Source organism: Cetorhinus maximus, chromosome 11 (assembly GCF_964194155.1).
Source record: "Cetorhinus maximus chromosome 11, sCetMax3.hap1.1, whole genome shotgun sequence".
Lineage (NCBI taxonomy): Eukaryota > Metazoa > Chordata > Chondrichthyes > Lamniformes > Cetorhinidae > Cetorhinus > Cetorhinus maximus.
In genome coordinates, this window is record NC_135889.1 from 21,010,897 (window position 1) to 21,038,063 (window position 27,167).

Genomic DNA, 27,167 nt, shown 5'->3' on the forward strand with positions numbered 1-27,167 from the left:
AAAACTAAAACCTTGTTAGTTTTTTCCACCCCACCCCCACTAGAGCTGTACTTTGAATGTCCTGTCTTCCATTCTTAATTAGCACTTTTCTTAGACAAATATCACCACCTTCAACACCTCTTTGATCCTTTTGTCTGTGACATCTTTTGATTATCTGCTCCTATCACTGCTTATCTCCACAATCACCACACCCTCAACTTCTCTCTTCCCCCCCCGCCCCCCCCACCACCTTAAACCAGTTTATATTTCTCCTTTCTCCTAACTATGCTTCAGTTCTGCCGAAGGGCCATGAAGGCTCGAAACGTTAACTGATTTCTTCTCCGCCGATGCTGCCAGAGCTGCTGAGTTTTTCCAGGTAATTCTGTTTTTGTTTTGTTTTCTCTAAGCCATGTTCCAGTAATAGCTAAAAAATCATACTTCCACAGTCAATGTGTTCCCTCCCTATCCACTATACTCCTTGCATTTAGGTATAAGCTATTAACCACAATCGGACTCCCCTTTTGGCTATTTTCCAACCTCTGCCTTCCAAACTCACTCATTTTCCCCCTCACATTTCCTTCTGAATCTATGCTCAGCTCTCATCCCTCTGCCTAGCTAGTTCAAATCTTCCCAACAGCACTAGCAAACCTACCTGCAAGGATATTTGGCCCAGTCCTGTTGAGGTGCAACCTGTCCAGCCTGCACAAATCCCACCTTCCCAAGAACTGGTCCCAATGCCGCGAGAATCCAAAGTCCTCCTTCCTGCATCATGTCTCCAATCACATGTTCATCTGCTCTACCCTCCTATTTCCATTCTAACGCATGGCACAGGCAGTGATCAGGAGCTCTTTGGGGTCCTATCTTCGAGGTCCCCTTTTTAATCTCTTTCCTAACTTCTTAAAAATCTACCTAAAGGACCTCAATCCTTTTTCTACCTATGCCATTGGTACCAATATGGATCGTGACATCTGGTTGTTCACCCTTCTCTTCAGAATGTTCTGCAGCCACTCAATGATATAATGTATAATTATGTGGGTTATAGTGTTACATTATTCAAAAAAGGTTAGGAACTATATTGTTATGCACACGTGTATGTAAGTATTCAGGATGCCACATCACTCACTACTGGACTTGGAAATATATCACTGTTCCTTCACTGTGGCTGGCTCAAAATCCGGGAACTCCCTCCCTCACAGCACTGTGGGTGTACCTACACCACAGGGACTGCAGCGATTCAAGAAGGCAGCTCACCACCACCTTCTCAAGGGAAATTAGGGATGGGCAATAAATGTTGGCCCAGCCAGCGAAGCCCACATCCCGTGAATTGATTTTTAAAAATCTGTCCTGGGAGTATTTAATGGGACAGTGTAGAGGGAAATTTACACAAATTAACCCGTATTGTACCTGGTCTGGGAGGGTTTAATGAGATACTGGGTTGCTAAAATATGTCACTTTAAAGAGCAAAATATTCACAGACCCTAAGCTGGGTTAAGAAAACAGGTAATTGAACTGAAAATCAGGCCGCTTTACATCAGCCCAGCTGTGTTCTGCTGCTTGGTCAGAGCAGTGCAACATTGAATATTTTGGAATCAATTAAATGGGAAATGTTGCAAGATTATTTTATAAAGAGTTAAATTGAAAATTTCCTTTGTCAGCCTCCCACATCATTTTGTTATCTGGGCCATGGCTGTCGTGGAGCCAACCACATCCTGTCAGTTGACTGGTTTCATCATGACTATAACACTCATTGTGCATGTTCCCCAGAGAACAATAAACCAGGAGCATCATGAAGCACCAAGGTCAGCTTGTCGTCTTGCTTACCTGCTTTCTGGGGGCCCTGATCATGCCAGGTAATTATTCTTGCTCTTTTCCCCTCTCATCTCCCCCTGACTCTTGTTATTTTGCAATGTTTAGGCTTCCTTGTCGGTACATACCAGGAAATGACTCTTTTTTGAAGAATTATTGCACAGTCAGCATTCCCTGCACCCCGTGCATTAGTTCTCACCGGCCATTGAAGTGCCCTTTAGAGAGGTCAGGTTTGGCTGGTGGACACAGCCAAGCTGTACAGACCTAGGAAGTCCCAGTTCAATCTCATGTCTATATTGACTGTTTGATTTCTGTGTTAGTATTAGCGCAGCGATAACCAGCAAGTTGTGCGTTCCAGTCCCGTTGCAGGGATTTAAACCCACAATCTAGGCAGATACTAAGGAGTGCAGTACTGAATAAGTGCTACATTGTCAAAGGTACCGTCTTTCAGACGGGGTGTTAAACTGCCCTAGCAGGTGGACATAAAAAGTTGCATGCCCCTATTTTGAAGAAGAGCAGTGGAGTTTTCCCCAGTGTCCTTGTCAATATTTATCCCTCAACCAACACACCAGATGCAGATTATCTAGCCATTATCACGTCGCTGTTTGTGAGATCTTGCAGTGTGCAAAATGGCTGCCGTGTTTGCTACATTGCAACAGTGACTACACTTCAACACTACTTAATTGAATGTAAAACACTTTGGGATATTCTGAGATCATGAAAATTGCTATATGAATGGAAGTCTTTCTTATTTCATCGAGAGGAGGAGATGGGGTCTTTTATCCATGTGGTGGTGGTGATGGTGTGTTACGGTTCACTCAGGGAGTCCAAATTACTATGGCAGCACGCACAATTACATGCGCGTTGTAGTCTGGAGCTATGCATAGTGGTGGTAAAGGCTCCATCAGTTGGGTGACCAGGAATCTCTCCCACTCTTACCACCTGCCATTGCTGTGTTGGAAGGATTTGCAGGTTGATATTCAACCTGTTCGGCCACGTTATGAACGCACCTTCCTTGGTCATCAAATTCTGGGGTGGGACACCAACCCAGGGCTTCTGGCTCAGAGACAGGGAAGGTACCCACTTCAGCATAACTCCTCCACATTATCCATCTGGTATTGAGTGTTAAATCAAGGAAGTTCTGATGGATTTGTAATTAGCTCTATTTCTGAGCAATCCCCACTATAGTGGGGATATTAGAACCAAGGAAAGGGGTAGATTCACTAAAGTGACTCCAGGGATGAGAGTTTAGGATTAAGAGGAAAGGTTGATTTGGGCCTTTTTCTCTCTGGAACAGAGAAAGGGGAGAACTAGTGGAGAGTTTCAAAATTTTGAAAGGTTTTGAGAGGGTAAATAGGGAAGGGTCACTTTCAATAGTTAACAAATTGTGAACATGGGGAAGCTAAACAATACAGAAAGGAGTTAGAAGAAGGTGTTTTCACACAAGATTATTAGAATACGGAATTCTTTTAAGGCAAGTGGCTATTCAGGCAAACACTTCAACATCTTTTAAAAGTGAATTGATAAATGTTTGAACCGGAAGAATCTAAAAGGATAAGAAAAAATAGAAAATTGGGCTCAAAGCCCAAAGATAGCTCCAGATGAAGGGCCAGCAACAGGCAACTGGCTCAATGAGCCTCCTATGTTACAATAACAATGATTTATCAATTAGCCTCAGTACCCCAGGTTAGATTCTTGCTCCCAAAAATGATCAAGTGATTCCTGCTGATAAGTGCACATTGATTGTGATCAGGAGACAGATTCAGAATTGTGGTACTCTCCAATGCATCAAATTAGTTCCCATTAACACCCATTGGAAGCATCTTTCTCAAGTTCAAAACATCACAAATTGTTTTGAAGCCAATGAAACACTTCTGAAATGTAGTCACTGTTATAATGTAGTACGCACAGCAGCCATTTTACATACAACAAGATCCCACAAACAGTGAATGAGATCAGTAACCTCTTCTCTAAAATAGTGCCATGGAATCCTTTACATCCACTGGGAATACAGGTGGCTCATCTTAAAGTGGTACCGCTGACAGTGTAGCATGCCCTTAGAACTGCGCTTGGAGAGTCCGCCTAGATTTTGTGCTCAAGACCCTGAAGTGGGGAATGGGTGTGGTACTGGGGAGAGATCGATTAGCTGGTGTCTCTAGAACTAGACACGAAACCATGCTTCAAAAAATGGCCTAGATTAATACCACTCGTCTGGCATGCTTCGAAGAATCGTCCTTTGTGCCCTGCTTCTCCGTTGATTCAGCTGAGAGATTAGATATCATTGATGGAGCAAAACTTTGGGAGAAGCTGACTGGGCATGCTAACACAAATAGCAGGAACCACAGATGCTTTGAGCAGTATTCTCCAATATTACTGCATCTCAGCACTGACAGGTGGCAGCACCACCTCTGCCCTCCTCTCCTGGAGTACCGGGGACACAGTTCCAGGAGTGCCCACCAGTACCTTGCCCAGATGGTCCTCCATCTTGGCTTAGCTATGCACCATTCGCAGGCTGTGTGGTCATGGAGTGCATCAGGATGAGGAGTCACAGCTGGCCTTTAATCCAAGAACCGCTTCCTGCACGGGTCACTGTGGAGCGACCAGCTGCAAGGAACCCTGTATGATTTTGGCCCACCCACAAGTTCAAGCCAATTATAGGACCCCTCAGGTTTTAGAAGCCTGCAGATTGTAGGGTAAGAGGAACCTACAGATGGGGTCTTTGGTTTGACATCACATCGAAACCTATTGCACAAACTTTTCATTTCAAGCTTTAATCCCTTACTGCGATGAAAAAAGCCAGAAATTCAGTTACTTAATGGGAGGGGGAATGTGGTTGTAGAATTTCAAAATTAACTTTTTGTGAGGTAAGGGTATTAAAGGGTTAAGGAACCAAGGCTGATAGATGGAGTCAAGATATAGATCAGCTCTGATCGAATTGAATAGCAGAGCCACTGGAAGGATTTGAACACAATAACTGTCTCATTGGAGATTATCTTAGTGAGATCGACAGAGCTCTGCATATGGGAGAGACTGTAGCAATTTAAGCAATGTAATAATTACATTCATGTGTCTATACTTATGGAGACAGCGCTTGCCATACTGAATATGAAATTTGTGCCACCCACGTTGAAAAGTGCTATTGGTGGACTAGAAAGGGTTTAAAATAGGAACAAGGAACATGATCTAATTAAATATTGGAACAGGATTGAGGAACTACATATGTTCATATGTTGCCGATTCTGAAGAGTCCTGTACAATTAATTAAACATAAGCAGCTCAAGATAGGTTCAGTGGGAGGTTGTTTAAAATGATCAGGTGCTGATAATGTGAAATTCTGGTCGGGATTTTTGCAGCGACAGAGAGCCTCTCCATAATGGCAAAATGGCAGAAGTGCCCAAAAGTCGAAAGTCCCATCGAAAGTGCCATCCCCGAACACAGCACTTCCTATTTTTGCGCAGGTATGCATGTTTTACGAAGGCAGCTGACCATTTAAATCATCAGTTGCTTCCACCCTAATCAGATTTTGGTAGCCCAGGAGTGTGAAACCCGAAGTGTGTAGAGTTGACCTGGTAAGAGCAGGTCCAAACTTGGCGTATTTGTTTGGACAGCCTGGGCACCCTTTTGGAGAGCCAGTGTACTCCTGTTGAATTTGCTTAAAAATTTTATTCAGAGCCCCAGAAGTGGCACAAAACAACTTCCAACAGTCTTAGCTTAACCCAACGCAGGAGGAGGGTGGAGCTGCTGGTCTCACAGGGCGATTATTTTTGCCCCCTACTGGCTCATACACCACGGTGCCAGAAAGGATTTTGTGCTGGAGAAGGGCACATAGCGCTTTGTGCAAAGGACGATAGAAGGTGGACATTGCACCCTCGCATAGAGAGGCCATAGAAGCCTATCACCATGAGCAGCCGGAGGCCAGCGAGAAGAAAGAAGGTCAGGAGGAAGAAGCTGTGGGACACGCACCAGGAAGGAGGAGGAGGAGAGGTAGAACACCCAGGTCCTACAAGGTGGAAAGGGTGTACAGACCCAGGACATCCTACCTCAATATGAGGGAGAACCAATGCCAAAAGCGCCGAGGCTAAGCTGTGAGATGGTGACAGACATGCTCCAACAGCAATGTGAGCCACAATCCATGTCCTGCCAGTGGCTATCACAGTAACCGTCACTCTCAACCTCCATGCCTCAGGGTCTTTCCAGGGATCATCAGGAGACCTGTCTGGTGTATCCCAGTCAGCAGCACACAGATTTATTAAAGCTGTAACTAGTGCCCTGATTGCTCGTGTGAGGGAATCACAGTTATTTCCCTAATTTGACATCCCAGAAGCAGAGGGCCACGGTTTTTGACCAATTGGTAGGCTTCCCTCAGGTGCATTGATAGCACCCATGTTGCCATAAAGACCCCAACTCAAAATTTGGATACCTTTGTCAACCAGAAGCAATGTGAGCCACAATCCATGTCCTGCCAGTGGCTATCACTCAATCAATGTCCAGGTGGTTTGTGACCACAACAAGGTCTTCCTTCATATGTCTGCAAGGTTCCCTGGCTGCTGCCATGACTCCTTCATACAAAGAGTTCCCAACTCCCTCAGCTATTTCAGCCACCAATGCAGATCTGTGGTTGGTTTCTAGGGGACAAGAGTTACAAGAACGTGGATTATGATCCCCCATTTGGACTCCACAAACAGAGGCAGAGCGCATCTACAACAGAAGCCATCTCGTCACCAGGAATACCATTGAGCAGGCCACTGGCATTTTAAAGATGTACCTCAGGTGCCTCGAGCATTCAGATGAAGCTCTGCAATATGGCCCAGCAAAGGTGCCAAGAATAGTAGTGGTCTGCTACATGTTGCATAACATTGCACAGTTGAGGGGCCTACAAATCGCTGATGATGAGGCCATGTGCAGAGCTTCTCTGAGGAGGAGAAAGATGAGGAGGAGGAAGCCCCTGTCCATTCGAAGGATTCAGAAACGGATGAGGATGAGCAGACAGCCAGTAGCAGAGCAGCCGGGAGGTATAGTCATGTAGCTGAGCTGACTCTGTACAGGAGGGGATCATCACCACATGGGCCCTTGTGTAAAATAGATTCTCCTAAGGTCTTCCAATATCACAGCTGCCATCAGCAAGTCCCTGGTGACATACTTGCAGCTAAAGAAACTTGTACATTGACTCCACAACTACTCTAGGGACTGTCCACCCCCCACAAAGGAGACAATCAACATAATGAGTTTGATTCAGTTGCATTCCTATGCCTGAAACCCTCACCATCATCACCTCATCATAATGCAAATAAACATGGTAATAAGTCATTCATAACCTGGCCCCCTCACCTGAATTCCAATGAGTGTAGATGGGGGCAGGCGGTGGCATAGTGGTAATTTCACTGAACTAGTAATCCAGATGCCCACAGCAATGTTTTGGGGACAAGGGTTCAAATCTCACCACAGCAGCTGGTGGAATTTGAATTGAAGTAATCATTTGGAATTGAAAAGCTAGCCTCATTGATGACGACTATTGACGATTGTCATAAAAACCCATCTGGTTCACTAATATCCTTTACGAGTGGAAAATCTGCCATCCTTCTCTGGTCTGGCCTACATGTGACTCCAGACCCACAGCAATGTGGTTGACTCTTAACTGCCCTCTGAAATGGCCTAATGTACGCCCAGTTCAAGGACAACAAATGTGGCCTCCCTTGTCATGCAGGCACCCATTGGGGACCTCCTTTAGGCTGCAGCCTCTGCATCTCTGCATGGACAGCTGTGGTCACTGGCACAAGTGTAGCAGATCAGGGATTTGGCGGAGGGGCTGGGGAGGTGAAGAAAGATGAGGGTGCTGAGGAATTCTCAGTACTTTCACCCTCATCAATGATCTGCACAATCCTAGGTTGGCCTTCAGGTGGTGTTGTTGGGCTGGCTGCTGGTGTGGAGGAGTCGTCCATTCCAGCAACCACTGTACCAACAGTATGACAGTGTTAGGAGTACACAGCTCCTCATGTATTCCATGCATATCAGTGCTCATACTCTGAGCTACCTGATCCAGGCTACTGAGTGAGGTTTGCACCCTTTTCTGGGCGAGATGCTGCTCTTGTATCCACTCAGAGTGTTGCTGCATGTGTCTCTCCACGAGATTGGTCAATCTCTCATGGTCAGAGCTCATGTGGTTGAGCCAACGTGGACAACGTGGAGCTCATGATGGTGATGGATTCTTCCATTCAGAGTCCTAGGGCGGAAAGGTCTGGACCCGTTGGCGGTGGGCATCCTGGCGGGCAGGGGGATAGAATTTGACATGAGGGGCAGAAATCGGTTTCACTCCAGCGCAAAATCATAACAAGGTCATCCGATGCAGGCCAGATGGAGATGTGAGGGTCTGTGTGAGAGAGTGAGTGGTGATGTCCCTTGAGCTGGCATGTGAGTGAGATGTGAGATGTCATTGAATGTGTGATGGGCTTGTGAGTGGGTGAGTTGAGAGTGGTGACTTGGTTAACTTACCCTGGCAGCACAGATGAGATAATTCATCCATTTTCTGCACTGGATGGCTGACCTCTTGTGCACAGCGTTGCCACTGACCATCTCTGCCACTGCCTCCCAAGCCAGAGTGGTGAGACTGATAGGCCTCCTGCGGCTAGAATGGGGGTAGACAGCATCGCAACGGGCTTCCATGGCATCCAGAAGGCATTCCAAGGATGCGTCACTGAATCAGGGGATTGCATTCTCCTTGGCTTTTGGGGCCATGTCTTCACCGGGGCCGTCCTGGGCTGCAAGTATTGAGAATTGTGCATGCGGCCACAGTTTAAATATGGTGCCCGGCATGAGGAAGCGGTGAGGTAACGGCATGGTGGGCAGATCGGAGGCCGCCTGCCAGTGATCCGGCGTGTTTCCCATGAATGCATCATTAATGAGGCAGGACGAGCCAGGAAGGGAAAAATATGGTGCGAAAACCCGCCATTGTGGCCGGTGGGTAAAACATTTTTTTTCACGCCCGCTACCACACTTAGTGCAAATCTGGGACAATTCCGCCCCTAGAGCTCTCAGTGCCTCACAGAAATCCACCAGATACCCACATAATCAGATGCTGCTGATTATCTAAATACCCTGAAAGGTGACTTCTGAGACTCCACATTCCTGCCCACTGGAGCATCATCACGACTTTCCTCCCTCCTCTGGGGACTGTGCACAGATTTCTCTGACTCTGACACCTCTTCCTGTACTCTGGTGCAGTGATTTTCAACCTGTGCCACCAACTCTACATGCGTGCTATATCCTTCCGAAATGCCTGTGAGTGAGTTGGCAATGTGTCAGCTAGTCTGATGTGACACTACTTCCTCAGACATCTCTTCCTCCTCCTGATACCCGAGGGATGATCTGGTCCATGGGGTGGGGTGGGGGGTGGGGACCAGGGGGCGGCGGGGGTGGGGAGTGGGGGGGATGTGGGAGCAGAGCTGGGACCTGTATGAAACACAAAAGGAGTTATTTAGGTATAGCCCTTCTAAACGGAACATACGCATCTCACCCAGGCTGACCCACCCCCCGAGTCTGGGTCATCTCCGTGGCATCTTCACCATTTTGGTCTGCAACGACAACATCAATTTATGTTAGCCTGATATATAGTGCATGGAGGCATGTTGCTCTTCACTGTGCCTGTGCATCACAGTGCTCATTCACATGTGTTCTGTGCACACCGACATGAGCTGTGCACACATACAAGCCTCAGTGCTGAAATAGATGTATGTGCCATGTTCCGCGCCTTAGCTGCAGCACGCAGATATGACCCTTAACTTGGAGCTCTGTGTGGATGAGCCAAGCCACTCTACCTTGCCAGAACATAGCAGGTCATTGAACCTTATCCTGCACTGAATCCATGAGCAGTGACGGTCTCCTGCTGCGTTCAATGCAGTTATTATTTGAATCCAGGCCTTTTTGGTTGTGGGAAGTGGATTTTGATGGCAAGTAGGGTAAAGAACTGATCTCCATCTCTGCACCTCTTCCACTAACACCTGAAGGCCCTGGTCAAAGAAGCGTGGGACAGCTGAACCCATCCCTTCCCCCGCATCTCCTCTGTGTGACATTCTATGAATAAAAATGTAAGGTGAAAAGAGTTGTGAGCCATTCGGATTAGAATGCTCTCATTCACTTTTGTGTGCTTACATGCACTAACCAGTTTCACCATATTATCAATGATTACTGTTAACGATGTGGTGGAGAAAATGACTCTGCACAAATACTGGGTGCCATGTATGTTGTGGCTACATTCCAAGATAGCATGCTGTGCTCCACAACCACTGATGGCCCCACTGGTTTTCTCCCTCTTAGCCTCATCTCACGGCTGAAGATGTTTGTGGAATAACAACCTCCCTACCTGTCACCCCAGTCACCAGTGAGATACGAGGGCACACAGACCAGAAAACCCCAGGTTTGATACTGGGTCAAGGTTGAGTTAGCTGATCTCATCCTGGGCTTCTCAGTCCCTGTTAATTATCCAGTCACCCACCCATTACTCCACTGGAAAGTATAATTGGGTGAATGGCGGTGAGGACAAGATTGAGCTGGGTTAACGGTGGGTGAATAGCCTATCGGCCATATCCATAAACCTATATTATCCTTCAACTCCACCTACCTATCACATTCTTCAACCACATTTACCCTCCACATCCTCCCAAACTACCCACCATCTCCATAGACCCCATCTCCCCACCATTTTCCCCCACTCCTTTCTCTCTTCAGAAATGATACCGTCCATTTTTAAGTCCTTCCCTGGTGCCTTAGTCTATGATTTGATTCCCCATTGGTTGAAAACTCTACTCCCTGACTTCCCTCCTTGTCTTCCTTATGTTGAAGCTGTGTCTCGTGGGATTTTAAACCTTTGCCTTAGTGAAACATTTGTCTGGATTCAACTCATTCAGAATCATGTTCATTTTGAATAGATAATCCTGGACTCTCCCAACCCAGTGAGAGCAAACACAACTCCCTCAAAACTGAATCCTCTCTTGATGGTCAATAAAGTCCACCCAAGATTGGGTACTAGACTGCACACAGTGCTCCAGATGTGGCTTTTTACAGTAACAATATAACCATTTTACCCTGTGAGTCCCATGCTTTTCAACTTCTCTCACTTAATTAAGAACATAAGAACACAACATTTATAATTTCATTATATTCTAGAGTTGATGTGTTTCTGACTCATGAATACATTATCTAGAATATATTTTGCTTCCTAGACTGATTTACATGTGGCTTTGCTTAAATGTCACTCTTGCTCAACTGTGGCACGCGACCCAGTCGTGAATTGTGAAGACCTAAACATAGTTTAGCGGCCAGGTTACAATCTTTTGGTGGTTGGCCTATGCTCTGTTTTTACCTAGTTCACTCAAGAAGCATGAACGATTAATCTCTAGCTCAGTGAGACACTCAGAACAAACTGTAGTCCAGTGTCACAGAATATTGGAACTCTCATCCATGTCATTCACTCCCATTCCCTCCACATACAAAGATTGGCCTTATCGTTTCAATAGAGGGCTTTCACAGCTGCTATGAATGATGGCCCCAGCACCATAGCAGCCATTTGTTTTCTCCTAATCTTCATCCACAGTCAGACAGGATGTGATGAGAGAAAGAGATAACAGGAAACGGAAGAATATTGAGGGCAAGTGATCTGAATGGCTGCCTGGAGGGTGGGGTGGGGAAGAGGGGAAGTAGAGGTGGCATAGGTCAGCAAGTTACAAGTTGCTTCTTAATGTGTGGCTAGGGCAGATTTTCAAAGTCCTTGCACAATACATATAAATTACAGCACAGAAAGAGAGAGTTCAGACTAACTGGTCTAAGCCAGTGTTCATACTCTACATGAGCCTCCACCTACTCCTATCACTCTGCCCCTGTATTCCTCTATTTTCTTTTACTTTAATCCCCATGCCTTTCCTGCAACACCCTGCCATTAAATGCACCAAAGGCCATGTTGAGATACCTCACACGCTGCTCTTCCTGGGCCTGGGCAAACCTACCCTGCCAGGCGCCCCCAGTGTTGGGACCGCGCATTCAATCAATCACCCCCCACATACTTCCTGACCCTACCCACCCCACTGTGGCCCATGGAACTGACACAGCCTTCTCCCGACAACCTTCTAACCGCACATGACGGCAGCCCCGTCAGTTCACGGCTTTCATGCCAGGCCCAGCCCCCTATTGGCAGCTCTCCTGTGAGGTTCAGTTTTAGCAAAGGGGCATATCCATTCTGTCAGTATGAGATGGCAACCCAGCTTGCCATGCCACAAGTTGCAAAACCCAATCTTAGCTCTGTGGGTGGGCAAAAAAATTGCCTACAATCACAACATTTCTAAGCTGCCCACACTAAACAACCTCCCCAACTGGTTTGTCAACACAATGTGCTTTGCTTGTGGTTGAAGTTTTGTGGGGTTTTTTTTGTGGCTAGCTAGCAGTCAATAGCTGTACCAAACCACTCAGAACTCATGATAGACCAGCGTATCGTTAACAAGACAGCCATTTCAGAGTCAGTTATCTCACTTTTTTACCTGTCCATTGTCTCCCTTCAATATGATACAGGGAAAGGTTTGTCACTGTTGTCATCAGTTCCTTCAATTTTAATCAACAGCTTTTCATATCTCCCCTAATTTGATTGATACTCTGCTCAGTCCTGCTCTGATCTTTCATCCAAAGCCCCCATCCTACACACACTCCCTCCCTGGATTGTAATCAAGAGCCAACACATCTTCTCCACCTTACATTCTTTCCAGGGCCTTCAAATTGTATAATTCCTCACCTTCCTACAACCTCTTTCATGTGTGCTCTGCCTGAAGGCAGGTCCTTGACTCATTGTTTGCTGATGCTTCATCCTGAGCCATTTTCTTGGCAGTTTTTGTCAGTGATGCTTTGCCATTGCCTTCCACTCTCAGGGATGGGGCGAAGATGCAGGTCCCGAGTCTACCTCAGCTGGAACAGGGACTAAACCCGTGCTGTTGGTGTTATTCTGAACTGCATGCTAACCATCTAGCCAACTGAGCTAACCAGTGCAATCAACAAACTTTAAAAGAAACTTGACATCAAAGTCATCACTTGCCAATGATTTACATTGTATCGTCTCCTAAGGTCCACACCTGCCTTGTACTGGATCTGGGGTTCTCCTTTGTTCTTTTGACATGTTACAAAGTTCTCTGCCACCTCGAAGAGTGTGGCGCAGTGGCTCCCAAACCTATTTGATCATGTACCCCAATTCAATTTACCAACAGGCAGTATACCTACAGGCAGTTTCTTTTTTAATGACCCTTCCAATGAACCCGGGCTTTGTAAATCATTATAATCACGCTTTACAGGTAACATATTGTTATTCACAATAAGGGGCTGTGGTGGAAGAATTAATCCAGGCTGGTCTTTTGGTTCAGATTGGTTTATTTTCAAGACAACTCCTCAACTACTGACTTCCAAGTAGCTTCCACCGAAAGTGTTCCAGCTGTATCTTTTTATTCTATTTAGATGGGATAATCAATGCTCATCACCTGTTTAACCAGTAATTGTCTTTAAAAAGGCGATTGCCACATTGACACATATATCTATAATTTTTCTTTACTTACCATTAATGTGGTGGATGATTTTGTTCGTTGGAGCATAAAGACTTGAAGCCCCCTCATCCCAAACCCCCTCCCCCACACACTCATTCAGCAGCCCCTCTTCCCAACCCTCCCACCCACCCCTCCCTCACTCACTCCCTTGTTCCCAAGCCCTGTACCTCCACTCACTCCTTTTTACCTTTGTGAGATGGCTCCATCAAGGTGATGACCTCGGCTAGGCAGGCCATGTCCACCCAGCAGTCTGCTGATCTGCAGGTCAAACAGCTGCCTCTCCCACTCTGACAGTGCTTTTGGGCCAGCAGCTGCTGGTCTCGGGCCACCACCTCATTTTCATGAGCTGCCATTCACCTTTCTGCTGCTCTCTGCTCCTCCAATCACAGATTCCCTCTCTCCCACTCTTGCTGCATCTCACTAGCTAATGCTAATCATTATTAGCAGCAAGCGCTAGAGAGAAACGGCCTGTGATACAACTGTACAGGCCTTAGTGAGACTGCATCTGGAGTACTGAGTACAGTTTTGGTCTCCTTATTTAAGAAAGGATATTATTATATTAGAAGCAGTTCAAAGAAGGTTCACTCGACTGGTTCCTGGGATAAGGGGATTATCTTATGAGGAAAGGTTGAAAGGGTTGGACCTATACTCACTGGGGTTTGGAAGAATGAGAGGTGATCTTATTGAAATATATAAGATCCTGAGGGGACTAGACAAGGTAAATGCTGAGAGGATGTTTCCCTTACGGAGGAGTCTAGAACTAGGGGACACAGATTAAAAATTAGGGGTCTCCCATTTAAGATTGAGATGAGGAGAATGTTTTTCTCTCAGAGGAATTCTGGGTCTTTAAATATATTCAAGGCTGAGTTAGGTAGATTTTTGATCATCAAGGGAGTCAAGGGTTATGAGGAATGGACAGGAAAGTGGAATTGAGGCCACAATTACATCAGCCATAACCTTATCGAATGGTGGAGCAGGCTTGAAGGGCTGAATGGCCTACTCCTGCCCCTAATTTTTTATGTTTTTGTGTTTTTATATTGGAGGAGCAACAAGCAGGGAGAAGGTGAATATCCTGAGCAATCAAGACACTTGTGTTTGGGAACTTCTAGACTACGGGAAGGGAGAGGCCGAGAGTGGGAGAAATTTCTCATACCTGAAAATTCACTATTACACAATTGAAAGAAAAGTACGCCTCAGAGGCACCTGCCGTACCCCTAGGGGTATGCATACCCCACCTGGGTAACCACTGGTGCAGCGGAACCTGCTGTTAGAAGCCTCTGCTGGATTTGCTGTCTGTTAGTGGAGTAGATGAATGGTGGACTCCATTCTTTGTCTCACTGTATAGCTAAGCAGAGATTAGAGCTTGCTGTTCAAGAAATCATGAGGATGAATTTATGTTGGGCACAAGAGAAGGACACTGTGCAAATGCAATGCAATGAAAGCAGCATGCAAACGCTGGGCAAATACAATGAGAACAATGTGCAATTGTGCAAATACAGTGCAAACACTGCGCACTGCAAACAAATACTTGAAAATCACATGGTGCAACTAACCAGCAAACGCTGTTGAAATACCATGCAAACAAGGGCAAATACAGTGTAAACACTGACAAGTAATGTGCAAATACACTGCAAACTTAGGCCAGATACAATGCAAGAATAGTCCAGAAATATGGAAATAATTCTAGAGAGCAACCAACAGTTTGTGCTTCCTTTTATAAATTTGGCACTCAACTAGAGATATGTGTGTTGTGAATGGAATCCCTTCCACTTCATTGTCAGCATCAATTATCCAGCCTGACTTAAATACAGAGTAACGTTCCCTCTACACTGTCTGGTCAAACACTCCCAGGGCAGCTATGGCATGGATTAGGCATAGAGTAAAGCTCCCCCTACACTGTCTGATCAAATACTCCCAAGGCAGATATGAGTTGGATATAGAGTAAAGCTTCCTCTACATTGTCCTTAAAATGTGTTTGATCATTTGTCTCACCAGTCTGATATTTTCTTTATTTCCCAAACCAGGCATTCTGTTATCTTCCAAAGTAAGCATTTGATTGAATACCATTCCCTGGGCCCTAGAGTACTCGGATGGCCAAACTCATTTTGTGTAGGACCCTTATAGGCAGCAGACAGAAAAAACTTGTTGGGCTGGGTTTGAACCCAGGCCCCTCAGGTTAAAGGATTGTGTTTGACCCACTACTCAGTACCTATCTCTTTCCATTTAAGATTGAGTTGTGTTCTTTTTTCTCCCCCCTCTACCCCAGCTCTAGCATTGCGAGTTATTCAGCCTAGATTAATGCTGGCTGAAAGCCACAACGTCACTCTCGAATGTGCATATGACAACACAGGAGATGAACCACTCGAGCAGTTCTGGGTCAACATATTTAAAGGAGAGCGTGGGGCCAACATTGAGATCTGTGCTGTTTACTTTAGTATCAGCACGAATAACTTCAAGGTGCCAAATGATCAGAGCTGCCAGGGACAACACCAGAATGGCAGGGTGTTGATAACGTTCAATGGGCTAAACACATCTCAAAGTGACTTATATATTTGCCAAATGCAGAAAATACATCCACCGCCTTACATTAAGAGCGTCGGGAATGGGACTTGGATTTTCATCAGTCCAGACACAGTTGGTGAGTGCACAGATCTGAAATAAAACAAAAAACAGTGAGCTCTCAACAGATCAAGCAGCATCTTTGGGAAGAGAGATGGAGTTAATGTTTCAGGCTGATGATCTTTCATTTGGTACTGGAAGATGTTAGAGATGATCAGCTTTTAAGCAAGAGAAGAGATGGGAGCAAGAAAAGAATTAAATGGAAGGCCTGTAATGAGGTAGTGAATTTCTAGAGTGTGTTCGTGATCATTTCCTGCATCAGTGTGTCCTAGAACCAACAAGTGGGTATGCCATTTTAGATTTAGTAAAGAGTACAGAGCCAAATTTAGTGAACAGCCTATTAGTGAGTAACATTTATCTAATAGCAATCATAATATGATTGCCTTCAATATAGTGTTTGGAAGGGAAAAACACAGAACAGTTACTAAGATTCTCGATTTAGGTAAGGCTGACTTCATTGCGATGAGACAGAGGCAGTCCACAGTAAACTGGGTAAATCTGTTAATGACAGAAGATTTGTGGGAGGTGTTTAAAAAGAAAATTGATATGATACAGAACCAGTTTATAGACCCAAAGAGCAATGTTCTACTTGCCAAAAAAAACACAGCGATGGACAACTAAAGAGGTAAATGATGGTGTAACACTAAAAGAAAAAAAACAAAAATGGAAAAGATAGCACAGATTCTGGTGAATGGAGAAAGATAAAAAGAACAGCAAAGGGTGACAAAATAGGTAAGAGCTACAAAAAGGGAGTATGAAAAGAAACTTAGATGGGATATCAAAACCAATACAACCTTTACAAACTAGATCAGAAGCAATATGTGGGCCCTTTGAAAACTGATAACAGGGATATTGTCAATGAAAATAAGGAATTAATGGAACTAAAGAGCAATAAATTCCCAGGAGCAGATGTTTTCTCTCCCAGATTTTTAAAAGAAGTAGGTGACAACATTTCAGATGCCTGAACAATAACGTTCCAAATTTCTCCTGACTCAGGAACCGTTCCTTTGGATTGGAAAATTCCACATGTTACTCTATGTTACACTATTTAAGAAAGGTGAGAGAGGGAAACAAGGGAATTATAGGCCAGTTAGCCTAACATCTGTTATCAGGAAATTACTAGAGTCTATAATTAAGGGTAAGGTGACAGAACCTTGAATATTTTCAGCTGATCAGAGAGATCCAGCATGGATTTGTAAAGGATAGGTCATGCCTGAAGAATTGATTGAACATTTTTGAAGAGGCAACTGAAGTAGAGGGCAGGAGAATGTCCAAAGATGATATTTTTATGGATTTCCAGAAGGTATTCGATAAAGTAACTCATAAGAGACTGTTAGATAAAGCCGAACGCATGGTATTGAAGGTAAGTTATTGACCTGGTTAGGAAATTGGCTGAGTGGCAGGAGACAGAGTAGGAATAATGGGCAGGTAGAGTAATTGGTAAGATGTAACAAGTGGTGTCCTGCAAGGATCTATGTTGAGACCTTACTATTCACTATATTAACCAATGACTTAGATGATGGGATAGAACACCACAAATTCACTGGTGGCATAAAGACAGCAGTATGGCATTGTAAGCAGGTTAGATGGGAATATTGGTAGATTAAATGAATGGGGCAAAACCATGGCAAATGGATTACAATGTAGGTAAATGTAAGATCATCCACTTAGAACTTAAAAAGGATAGAACAGGGTACTTTCTAAATGGTAAAAAGCTAGATACAGTGGGGGCCCAAAGAGACAAGGTTGCCCAGGTACACAGATTGTTAAAATGTCATGAACATGATAATGAGAATAATCAGAAAGTCTAACATTTAGTCAGAAAGACTATAACAAAAGGTCTAGAATACAAGAGGGTAGAAAATATTCTTCAATTATACAAAGCCCTGGTTAGACTACACCTCGAATACAATGAGCAGTTTGGGCACACCCCCTTAGGAGGGATATATTGGACTTGGGTGGAGTTCAGTGTAAATTTACCAGAATAATGCCTAGATTCCAAGAGATAAGCCAAGAGGAGAGATCAAACAAACTAGGGTTGTATTCCCTGGAATTTAGATGGTTAAGGAGTGATTTGATCAAAATTTTCAAGATATTAAGGGGGACAGACTGCAGGAAAACCTACTTCAGTTCGTTGGAGAGTCTAGGCCTAGAGGCTATTGCCTAAAAATTAGAGCTTAGACCTTAAGGCGTAAAATTAAGAAACACTTCTATACACAAAGGGTGGTATAAATTTGGAACTCTACATCAAATGGCAATCGACGCGAGATAGATTGTTCATTTTAAAACTGAGATTGATAGATTTTTGTTAGCCAAATGCATGAAGGGATATGGACAAAGGTGGATATATGCAGAAAGGTTGCAGATCAACCATGATCTTATGGAATAGTGGAAGAGGTTCAAGGGTCTAAATGGTGTTCTCCTATTCCTATGTAATAGGGTGGAGGGCAGAAGTGATTCAATGATCAAAATGTAGAGATCACATTTACTTATTGCCCACCACTTTGTTGAAGTGCAGTAGAAATGGAGACATGTAGTTCATGATAACTGAACTACATTACGCAAACATCGAAAGGGAAGATTTGGTACAAACTGTTTCTGAAGCCCTTTCAAAAGGGAAGAATTGTCAATATTTCCAGGGACAGGGAGGAAGAGAGAGCCTGAAAGGGGAGTGAGAAACAGAGAAAAGAGAGAGGAGACAAGAAAGGACAGAGAAGAGCACGAAGACAGAAAGAGAATTTTTTTTTCATTTGTTCTAGGGATGTGAGCGTCATTGGCTAGGCCAGCATATATTGCCCATCCCTAATTGCCCTTGAGAAGGTGGCAGTGAGTTCCAGGATTTTGACACAGTGACACTGAAGGAACAGTGATATAGTTCCAAGTCCGGATGGTGTGTGGTCGTGGAGAGAGGGAAAGATGGAGCCACAGAGGGGAAATGGAGGAAACAAGGAGCTGAATCAGGGAGGAGAAAGAGTGAAAAACAGATGAGAAGGGAGAGAAAGAAGACAGAACAGAAAGAGAGTGAGAGAGAAGGTAAGAGAAAGAGAAAATGAGACAAGTCAGGAGAAAGAGGAAAAATGAAGGGTGAGAGAAAAGAAAAAAGAACTCTTTTTGGATTGAATTAATGCTTTTCCTGTGCAGCCTACGTCACTAAGCCCGTATATGTTAGAATTAGGGTACTGATATTTCAAATGCCCTAAGGTGAGCTCTTTGCATCACTGAGGAGGTGTGCCTGTCTGGGCAGAAGGCTGTGCTAACATTATCCTGTCCGTTTTAGAGATGAAGCCGTGCGGTCAATTCACTCAAACCACCCTGATCGTCCTGGTGCTCACTGCATTCTTCATGTTATACAGTGTCCTCATTACCTGCCTGCACTGGGTAAGTATCACAAGGCTTGGGAATGGTCTCTGGAACTGGCATAATCAAGCTTGGCTTCTCCAAATACCAACCACAGGTTACCAAGAGCTGCATACAGGCTACTGAGTACAGAATATCGAGTACAATATATCACAGCAAGTACAAGTTTCATAGGATAGGTTACCAAGTACAGAGTAAAGATTACAGAGTACCAAATACAGGTTACCAAATACTGGTTACCGAGAGATGAGTACAGGTTAACGAGTATAGTGTACAAATTACCGAGTATTGGGCACAGGATATCAAGTAGCACATAACATTATCGAGTGCTGAACACAGGTTACCAAACACTGAAGACAAGTTATCTAGTACTGGTTACCCAGTACAGGTTACTGGGTGCAGTGTACAAGTTATCAAATATCGAGGACAGGTTATTGAGTAGACACTAGCCCACAACTCCATCTACCCACGCCCTCCCCAATTCCACCCCCTCACTCTCTCCACCAGTCCCACCTCCAAACCCTCTCCCCCAACCCTGCCTCCTCACCTTCTTCCGAACCCCACCTCCTAACCCTCACCTGTATCCCCTCATCCTCTCCCCCAATCCCAACACCTCCCTCTTTCCTAACTCCAGCTCCTCACTCTATCCCCAACACTACCTATCCACCTCTACACCCTATTCCTCACCTTATTCCCCACATACCCAACATTAAAAAAGACAGTGAGAGAGAGAGAAACGGAAACAGAGAGTGACCGTCAGAGATACAGATAGTAAGAGAGAAAGAAAGGCGGAGAGAGTGGCAGACAGATTAAGAGATAGACGGAGACAGAAAGAGGCAGAGAGACAAAAGTAAGAGAGAAAGAGAAAAAGTGAGAGAGAAAGAGACTCGGGAGGAAACTGCAAGTTTCAAGTAGCTGCGACCTGTTCCCCACAGCACCTAGGCCATCTCCACAGCGGAGAAAGTCAGCAAGTGACAGAGACCAAGAAGGATATCCACCAGCCAAGAGGAGCAGTGGTGGGAGGTCCTGCAATCCCTCCACCAACCCAACCAAGAGCCTCAAACCCATAGTACTCCCAGCATAAACACAACTGGAATGAAACCCCAGGGAATTTCCTCATAAGCACTGTGTGCAGCGACTTCAAACAAAGTAGACAGGAATGGAGATGAAAACATCTATCCACTGCTCAGTATGTCAGTGAAACATTAAGGGACATCTCTCCCTTGTTGATCTTGCCTTTCACACTCACACAATCCAACAAACCCCATCCCCGCTTCTCTCTAGCCCTCTTTCTCTCGTGTTGCCCCTTACTGTTCCTCATGTTCTGCCCTCTCTGTTTGTCCCTCCGTTGCGTTTTGTCGTGTTAATGTGTTTCTCCGCTCTGTGTTCAATTTCCCCCTCCACAGCCTCTTGGTACCACCGCTTGCATTCTCAGGATGAAGGAGGCAGTTGACATGAAATGTGAACTGATTCACAATTCTGATGAACCCGCTACTGCTACGTGGACTGGCCAGCGCTGGGAGACAGGCCCAAGGCAAGGCAAGTACGTCTGAGCTGGACTCTACCACTCTCTCAACCCTCTGTGCCATCCCACCAATGACGCCCTCCCCCAAAGTGGCATTCTAAAAATTCATCTTTAGGGTGTCAACATCACTGGCAAGGCTGGCATTAATTACCCATCCCTAGTCACCCTTGTGAAAGTGGTGGTCATCCTTCCTAAACCACTGGTAACTGAGTAGCCTGCTGGGCTGCTTAAGAGGGCAGTTAAGAGTAACTACATTGGTGTGGGACTGGAAACCAGCTATTGATAGCAAGTTTCCTTCCCTAAATTACATTAATGAACCAGTTGTGTTTTAATGACAATGCAGCAGCTTCATGGCCATTTATGCTAGTTTTAATTTTCAGAATTTTTATTCACTGAATTCAAATTCTCAAGTGGCCATGGGAGAACTGAACTGAACCCATGTATTGCTGGATTACTAGTCCAAGAACATGACTATTACACCGCTGTGCCCTGCATACATGTCCTATTCCTTTCTCAACTTTGCTGCTTTCTCTTTTTTTTTTACTGCTGAAGCTCACGTCTTGTGTCCAGGGTTTGCTTTGTCAGACTGTGGTGCTCTCCCTGCCTCCCCAACCCCATCTCACAGCCACACCCATTTCCCAGGAGAGGCACCAATCAGAAGCAGGAAAGTTGTTTGACTTCCTCCCTCCTCCCTACTTATGTTAACAAGAGGTGTTAAGATCAACTGAGGTTTACGTGCCTCAGTACCACATGGGGACATTGTACGCACACTCCACCCTGGAACCTGCTTATTACCCATTTCCACAATTGATTTTCTCCCTTACACTTTCTGCATTTTATCTCACTCCAGCATATTAACAGCTGGCTCACAAATCCCTTTCCCCCTACATAAGTTTGCAGGCAAGTTCATTCTACTCAGTGGAGGGTGTTGAATTGGTACTTTACCTTATGGGCCCAGTGTGCAAACATTTGTACTACTTATGTAAGAAAATTTCTTGATATCAACATTTTTAGATTACCTCATGAATTTTATAGGAACGGTGTTAGAAGTGTATTTCTTTGTGTAAGTTGAATGCAAAAATATATGCATTAATTTTTCTATGTTACATGATATATATTCTTTATATTAATTATTGTTTTGCCCATATTTTGGCTGGCCTTGTTTATAATTCAGAGATCCTACATCTTTACAAACCAAAACACCTTTAGACTCAAAAAGGATATGATGAGAAACGAGGGACCATGGAAGAGAATTGAAATTTGGGAGTTCAAGTGTGCAAATCATTAAAAGCCAGTAGACAACATCAAAAAAAAAACAATCAGAAGGCTAATGAATGTTGGTCTTTATCTAAAAGGGCAGAAATTATGCTACAATTGTACAGAGCATCAGCCATACCCCAGCTGAAGTATTGCATTCAATTCTGAGCACCACAGTTCAGGAAAGATATATTGGGCTTGGAGGGATTGCAGCGCAGATTCACCAGAATGATACTGAGGCTAAAACAGTTAAATTATGAGGACAGTTTTCATAAGCACTATTACTTTGAGTTTAGAAGGTTAGGGGTGATCTAATCAATGTGTTTAAAATGTTAAAAGGATTTGATAGGATAGATGTAGAGAAACAATTTCCTCTGGTGGGGAAATCTGGAACAAGGGGCAAAACCTTAAAATTGGAGTTAGGCTGCCTGAGAGCAAAATCAGGAAACGCTTTTTCACATGGCAGGTAGTGGAAATCTGGAACTCTCTCCCCCAGAAGAATGAGGATGCTGGATCAATTGGAGCTTCAATTGATAGATTTTTGTTAAGTAATGTAAAGAAGATGGAGCTAAAGCAGGAAAATGGATCTGAGGTGCACATCAGCCATGGTCTAACAGAATGATGGAGCAGACCTGAGGGACTGAATAGCCTCCTCCTGTTCCTAAGTTCCTACACATTTGGAATGATTGTAGCATCTGTAGCCCCGCCCCAGCTGGGACCAGTCAACTCATCACAAACTATGGCCTCCCGACGAGAGCTCAGTTCCATACTGGGTGGCAACCTCTTAAATTCAAATTTGATGTAAAGTTTCAGGTAAGGTCATCAGCCCTTAATCCAAAATGGCAGGAGATGGTGCAGATCTGACCAACTGTCCTTTGGGGCTGAAGGACCACCTTGTGTACAAGCCACTGTTGTGTTGATTGGAGCCACTTGGGTTTACAAAGTCTTTCTTTATCTGTTACCTTCTTCAGATGTTGAAAAAGAACCAAGAAGAACAGAACAATGAATATGTGAACATGGAACCTCCAAAACACAGCTCTGGAAGAAGGCGAGGGAACCACATAGGCTATTGCACATAACACAATGTCTCATAAACCCATATAAAACCCACCAGGAATGTAACTGAGGCTATTCCTGAAGAGACCTGAGCAAACCCAGGAAAGTTCCTAATGGAACATAGTTCTCTTCTTTCTTTCTACTTCCCTCATTGAGGTGATGCAAAAGCCATTAACAGATTTTGGGTGTCGTTTGAATTCTCTCCATGTTTGTCATAGGGTGCAAGTTAGTGCAGGACTGTAGCATTTCAGAAACACATGCAAAACAAGGTACAGCTTAACCTCCATCACACAGAGCAAAGGGGAATGGACAAATCCTGTCAGAGTCCGAGGCTCCGTTGCCACATCCAACAGCAGTGTGTATTCCCTCAGTACGAGCATTACAAAAGTAAGGCGGGGGTGGGAATCCTGTCAATTGAGGCCGAAACTCTCTCTTTCAGGGTATTTTCACTTCTCCTTTCTCGATTACCCTTCCCCACTCCCCTCCCTCACCAATTATCTGTGGGTGAGGTATGGCCAGACATCTCCAATCAGTTACTCCATGAGTTGGAAATACTCTTTTCCACTTCCCTTTTATTCTTTCTTTCTCTCCTCTCTCTCTCTCCTTCCACACACTCACTTTCTCTCTTTCTGCCCTGCCTCTCTTCCTCTCCTTCCCTTCCTCTTTCTTTCACTCCTTTTCTCCCTCACCCCTCAATCTTCTATACTCAAGGGAATACCAGCCATGTTTATGTAACCTGTCCTCACAACTTAACCCTTTTAGCCCTGATATAATTCTGCACCATACTACACCTCCTCAAAGGCCAATGTATCCTTCCTGAGGTGGGATGCCCAGTAATTGAACATGGTACTCCAGATTAATGCAATTGTAACATAACTTCCATTCCTTGTATTCCAGCTCTTATCAGATAAAGGCTAACATTCCATTAGCCTTTCTAATTATTGTTTTTGGATTTGCCTATTGGCTTTAAATGCTTTATGTACTTACACTCCCAAACTTCTTTGCTCCTCTACAGTTTCTAGTTACTCACCATTTACAAAATACTTTGATTTTTCTTTATTAATTCAAAAGTGGATGACCTCACACTTGCCCCATGAACTCAATTTTCCATAGTTTTGCCTTCTCATTTAACCTGTCCATGTCCCTTTGTAACTTGCTGGTCTTATCCACACCAGTTACTATCCCTCCTAACATAGTGTCCATCATGGTATAACCTCCATCCATCGAGACACTTACATGAAGGTTGACCAACCAGAGGGCAGCTGGACAGCTGTAGATCTAGACCCCAAAAGAGCCAGTGTTTTCAGGAGAGGAGGGAGGAAAGCAAGTCAAAAATGGAGAAACAAGGAAGGAACTTTAGCTGCATGAATAGAAATATATTCACAGCAAGGCCATTCAGAGTCAAACACAGTAAGATACAGTCAGACAGCCAGATACAGTCAAGACACAACCAGAGTCATCAGCACAAGGAGACACAATCAGTAGAGTGAGGTCTGCTTGAGTTCAAGTTTAAGCTATGTTAATTTAGCTGATCATACCACTGCTAGAGTGCGTGTGTCCTTGTGCATCATGTGGGTGCAGGTGTCTATGTCTGCATGTGTGTTGCTCTGCATGGTTTGCATCCATGCTGTGTCTCTATGTGTGTCTATATCTGTATATGTATTTATGTGACTATATGCCCCTCTACTTTCATATTTTCTTATTCCTGAGAACCGGCAGAAATGTTAACAGAAGCCTATGTGTACACACCTGTGCAAAGCCTTACCAATCTTGAAAATGTATCAAAATTCCTTCTAAACAGTAAAAAGCATAAAAGTTATTATTAGTCTGTGAATACAGGAATAATGGAGTAGTGTATTTCCTTGCTTACAAACTATCCACTACTTATAACAGGTTATTGCATGGTTTTATATCAGGATTTCCACAAGCTCAAATGCCGCTCCGCAGAATGTTGTATCAACTAAGTCCCAGCTTCTCAATGTGCCACATACAAACATACAGACATATGAACATACAAACACATGAACAAACAAAATTGATAGAAAAGACCAGCTGGTCCATCAAGCCTGCCCCAAAACAGGTAGTGCAGAGGGAACTTGCTCACACGAACAGGTGGAAAGGTGGTCCTTGGCCAGCAGGTTCTAAAAGAACAGCACTTCAGAACCGGCTCACCCTGGCCAGAGACTGGAGCAGAGAAGGTACAGTTCTGAACAAAAATGATACCTGCCCAACTACCTGGACCATGAATAAAGGTCCAGAGACACATGAGCTCACTCCAACAAAGCCGTTGCCTAGTGATATTACTGGTAGCTGCAAATTACTTGCTCTTTTCCCCTGAAGGAACATTCAGTCTGGTGTTGACAAACTAATATCTGTGTGATAATTGCCAATTTTAGGCACCTGTTTCTCACCCATTCAATACATTATAACATTGAACTCATTCTATCAGGAATGTAAATTCACACTGGTTATCCAACTTTGTGCACTAAATAATAAATGGATCCTTGGCTTCAACAAAACATCTCTATGTCTTCATGTTGCTCATAACACCATAGGTGGTATCTTATAGAGGTGACGGGGTCTTTGCTCTGCGTCACTTCATTCCAGGAAGGCCCGCCACACTTTGTCCCACTTAAGCAATTGACATACCAGGGTGCCCCCCTCCCCCAGGATTAAGGACCCTGGGGTAGAAGTCCTGCCTGCCAAGACCTGCCGACCAATCAGAGGCCAGTAATTCTATCAAAGAGCAGCGCCACTGGGAGGTGGTGGATATTACCAGGATGACATCCACCAAGGTCTAGGATCATCACTGGATCCCAGATCTGAGGTGCGTGATGACAGTTGGGGGGTTGCGGGGTGGGGGGAGTGGCATCAGCAGCAAGAGTAGTGGGGTGGCTCTCAGCAGCACCCCTCCTTCTATACCAGTTCTGTCAATCAGGCACTGAGTGCCTTTGAATGTTGGCCCCACCTCTGGGAGTCTGCAAGTAACCCCCCTTGGGTTTGTTTATCATGCTCCCTGCATGGTGAGGCCCTCGCTTGCCACAGCGTTAATACCAGATGTGGCAGGGTGAGGCCTTTGTGGGTACTAATTGACCACTTAACGGCCTCAATTGGCAGGAGGGGAAAAGGCATCCATGGGCCTTCCCGCCATGGACTTAGTTGGGGCGGAGGTGGAAAGGAGTCAGAGTTTCCAAACTCGATCTTCCCACCTGATTAAATGTGCCCCCCACCACCCCACCCCGCCACCCTCCCCTCGACCTGGCACCAAATTTGCCACGGGGGAAGACACAGATTCTCCCCATAGATTCCCAAGCCAATCCAGATCAGGAGGTGAGAGGACTGGTGCTGCAACCAGACAGACACGGACACCTCTGCCACTAGGATTGAAACCCAACCCTGACTCATGTCTTATGAGCCAGCTTCCAGGCAAGGATCCCGTGGAAAATTTGCACTGTGTGCATACACAGCAACAAATCACCCCAAATTCAACAAGAAATTAGTAATTCGATTCAAAGAGAACACAGGATGAGAAACGTAAAAATGTCACACATGATGAGAGATTGTAGAGGACACTTTACTCTGTATCTAAACAGCGCTGTACAATGAATGTGGTTCCTATTATCACAGTGCAAAATGATTTCCATCAAGATGTGCTATAGACTTGGGATTTGACTGTCTGTCAAGCATAGACAGTACAAACATATGATCAATGATGGACAGGTAAAGACCCTCTGGTTCATCCAGCTCATCCCACATGAGTGTAGTTCCTTGTACATCACAATATATACACTCTCTGCCCCATCAAAAACAAGGTGATCATCTGGGAGAGGCAAAAAAACACAGTTAATACCCTAGGTCACTTGGAGGAAAGAAATCTGGGCCAAACCTCTCCCATGGCAAGTTTGTGGTGTTGGGGGAGGGCATTTAATTAGGCAGGAGGGTGGTGGGTGAGAAGCTGCTACCACCCTGATTAAGTATGTGGTGGGAAAGCCCATTTCCAG

The 27,167-nt window shown here is 44.7% G+C and overlaps 1 protein-coding gene across 3 annotated transcripts; it reads left to right on the forward strand.

Annotated features, from left to right (window-relative positions):
- The first annotated feature begins 1,700 nt into the window (after positions 1-1,700).
- On the forward strand, positions 1,701-25,685 carry LOC144686423 (cytotoxic T-lymphocyte protein 4-like). 3 transcript variants are annotated; one of them, XM_078551610.1, is made up of 5 exons: positions 1,701-1,829; positions 15,619-15,990; positions 19,249-19,349; positions 20,735-20,871; positions 23,082-25,685. In XM_078551610.1, the coding sequence occupies exons 1-5, from the start codon at positions 1,766-1,768 to the stop codon at positions 23,086-23,088; spliced, it is 681 nt and encodes a 226-aa protein (XP_078407736.1). In that variant the 5' UTR covers positions 1,701-1,765; the 3' UTR covers positions 23,089-25,685. The 3 variants fall into 3 exon arrangements, with proteins under 3 accessions (XP_078407736.1, XP_078407735.1, XP_078407737.1); XM_078551609.1 differs by having other exon boundaries at positions 20,735-20,867; XM_078551611.1 differs by lacking the exon at positions 20,735-20,871.
- The last annotated feature ends 1,482 nt before the right edge of the window (positions 25,686-27,167 follow it).

Excerpts from the sequence above, each read along its gene's own strand:
- LOC144686423 (XM_078551609.1), top strand. The coding sequence starts at position 1,766 with ATGAAGCACCAAGGTCAGCTTGTCGTCTTGCTTACCTGCTTTCTGGGG. Across the intron at positions 1,830-15,618 it reads GGGGGCCCTGATCATGCCAG|CTCTAGCATTGCGAGTTATT; the intron begins GTAATTATTCTT and ends CCTCTACCCCAG. Across the intron at positions 15,991-19,248 it reads CATCAGTCCAGACACAGTTG|AGATGAAGCCGTGCGGTCAA; the intron begins GTGAGTGCACAG and ends TGTCCGTTTTAG.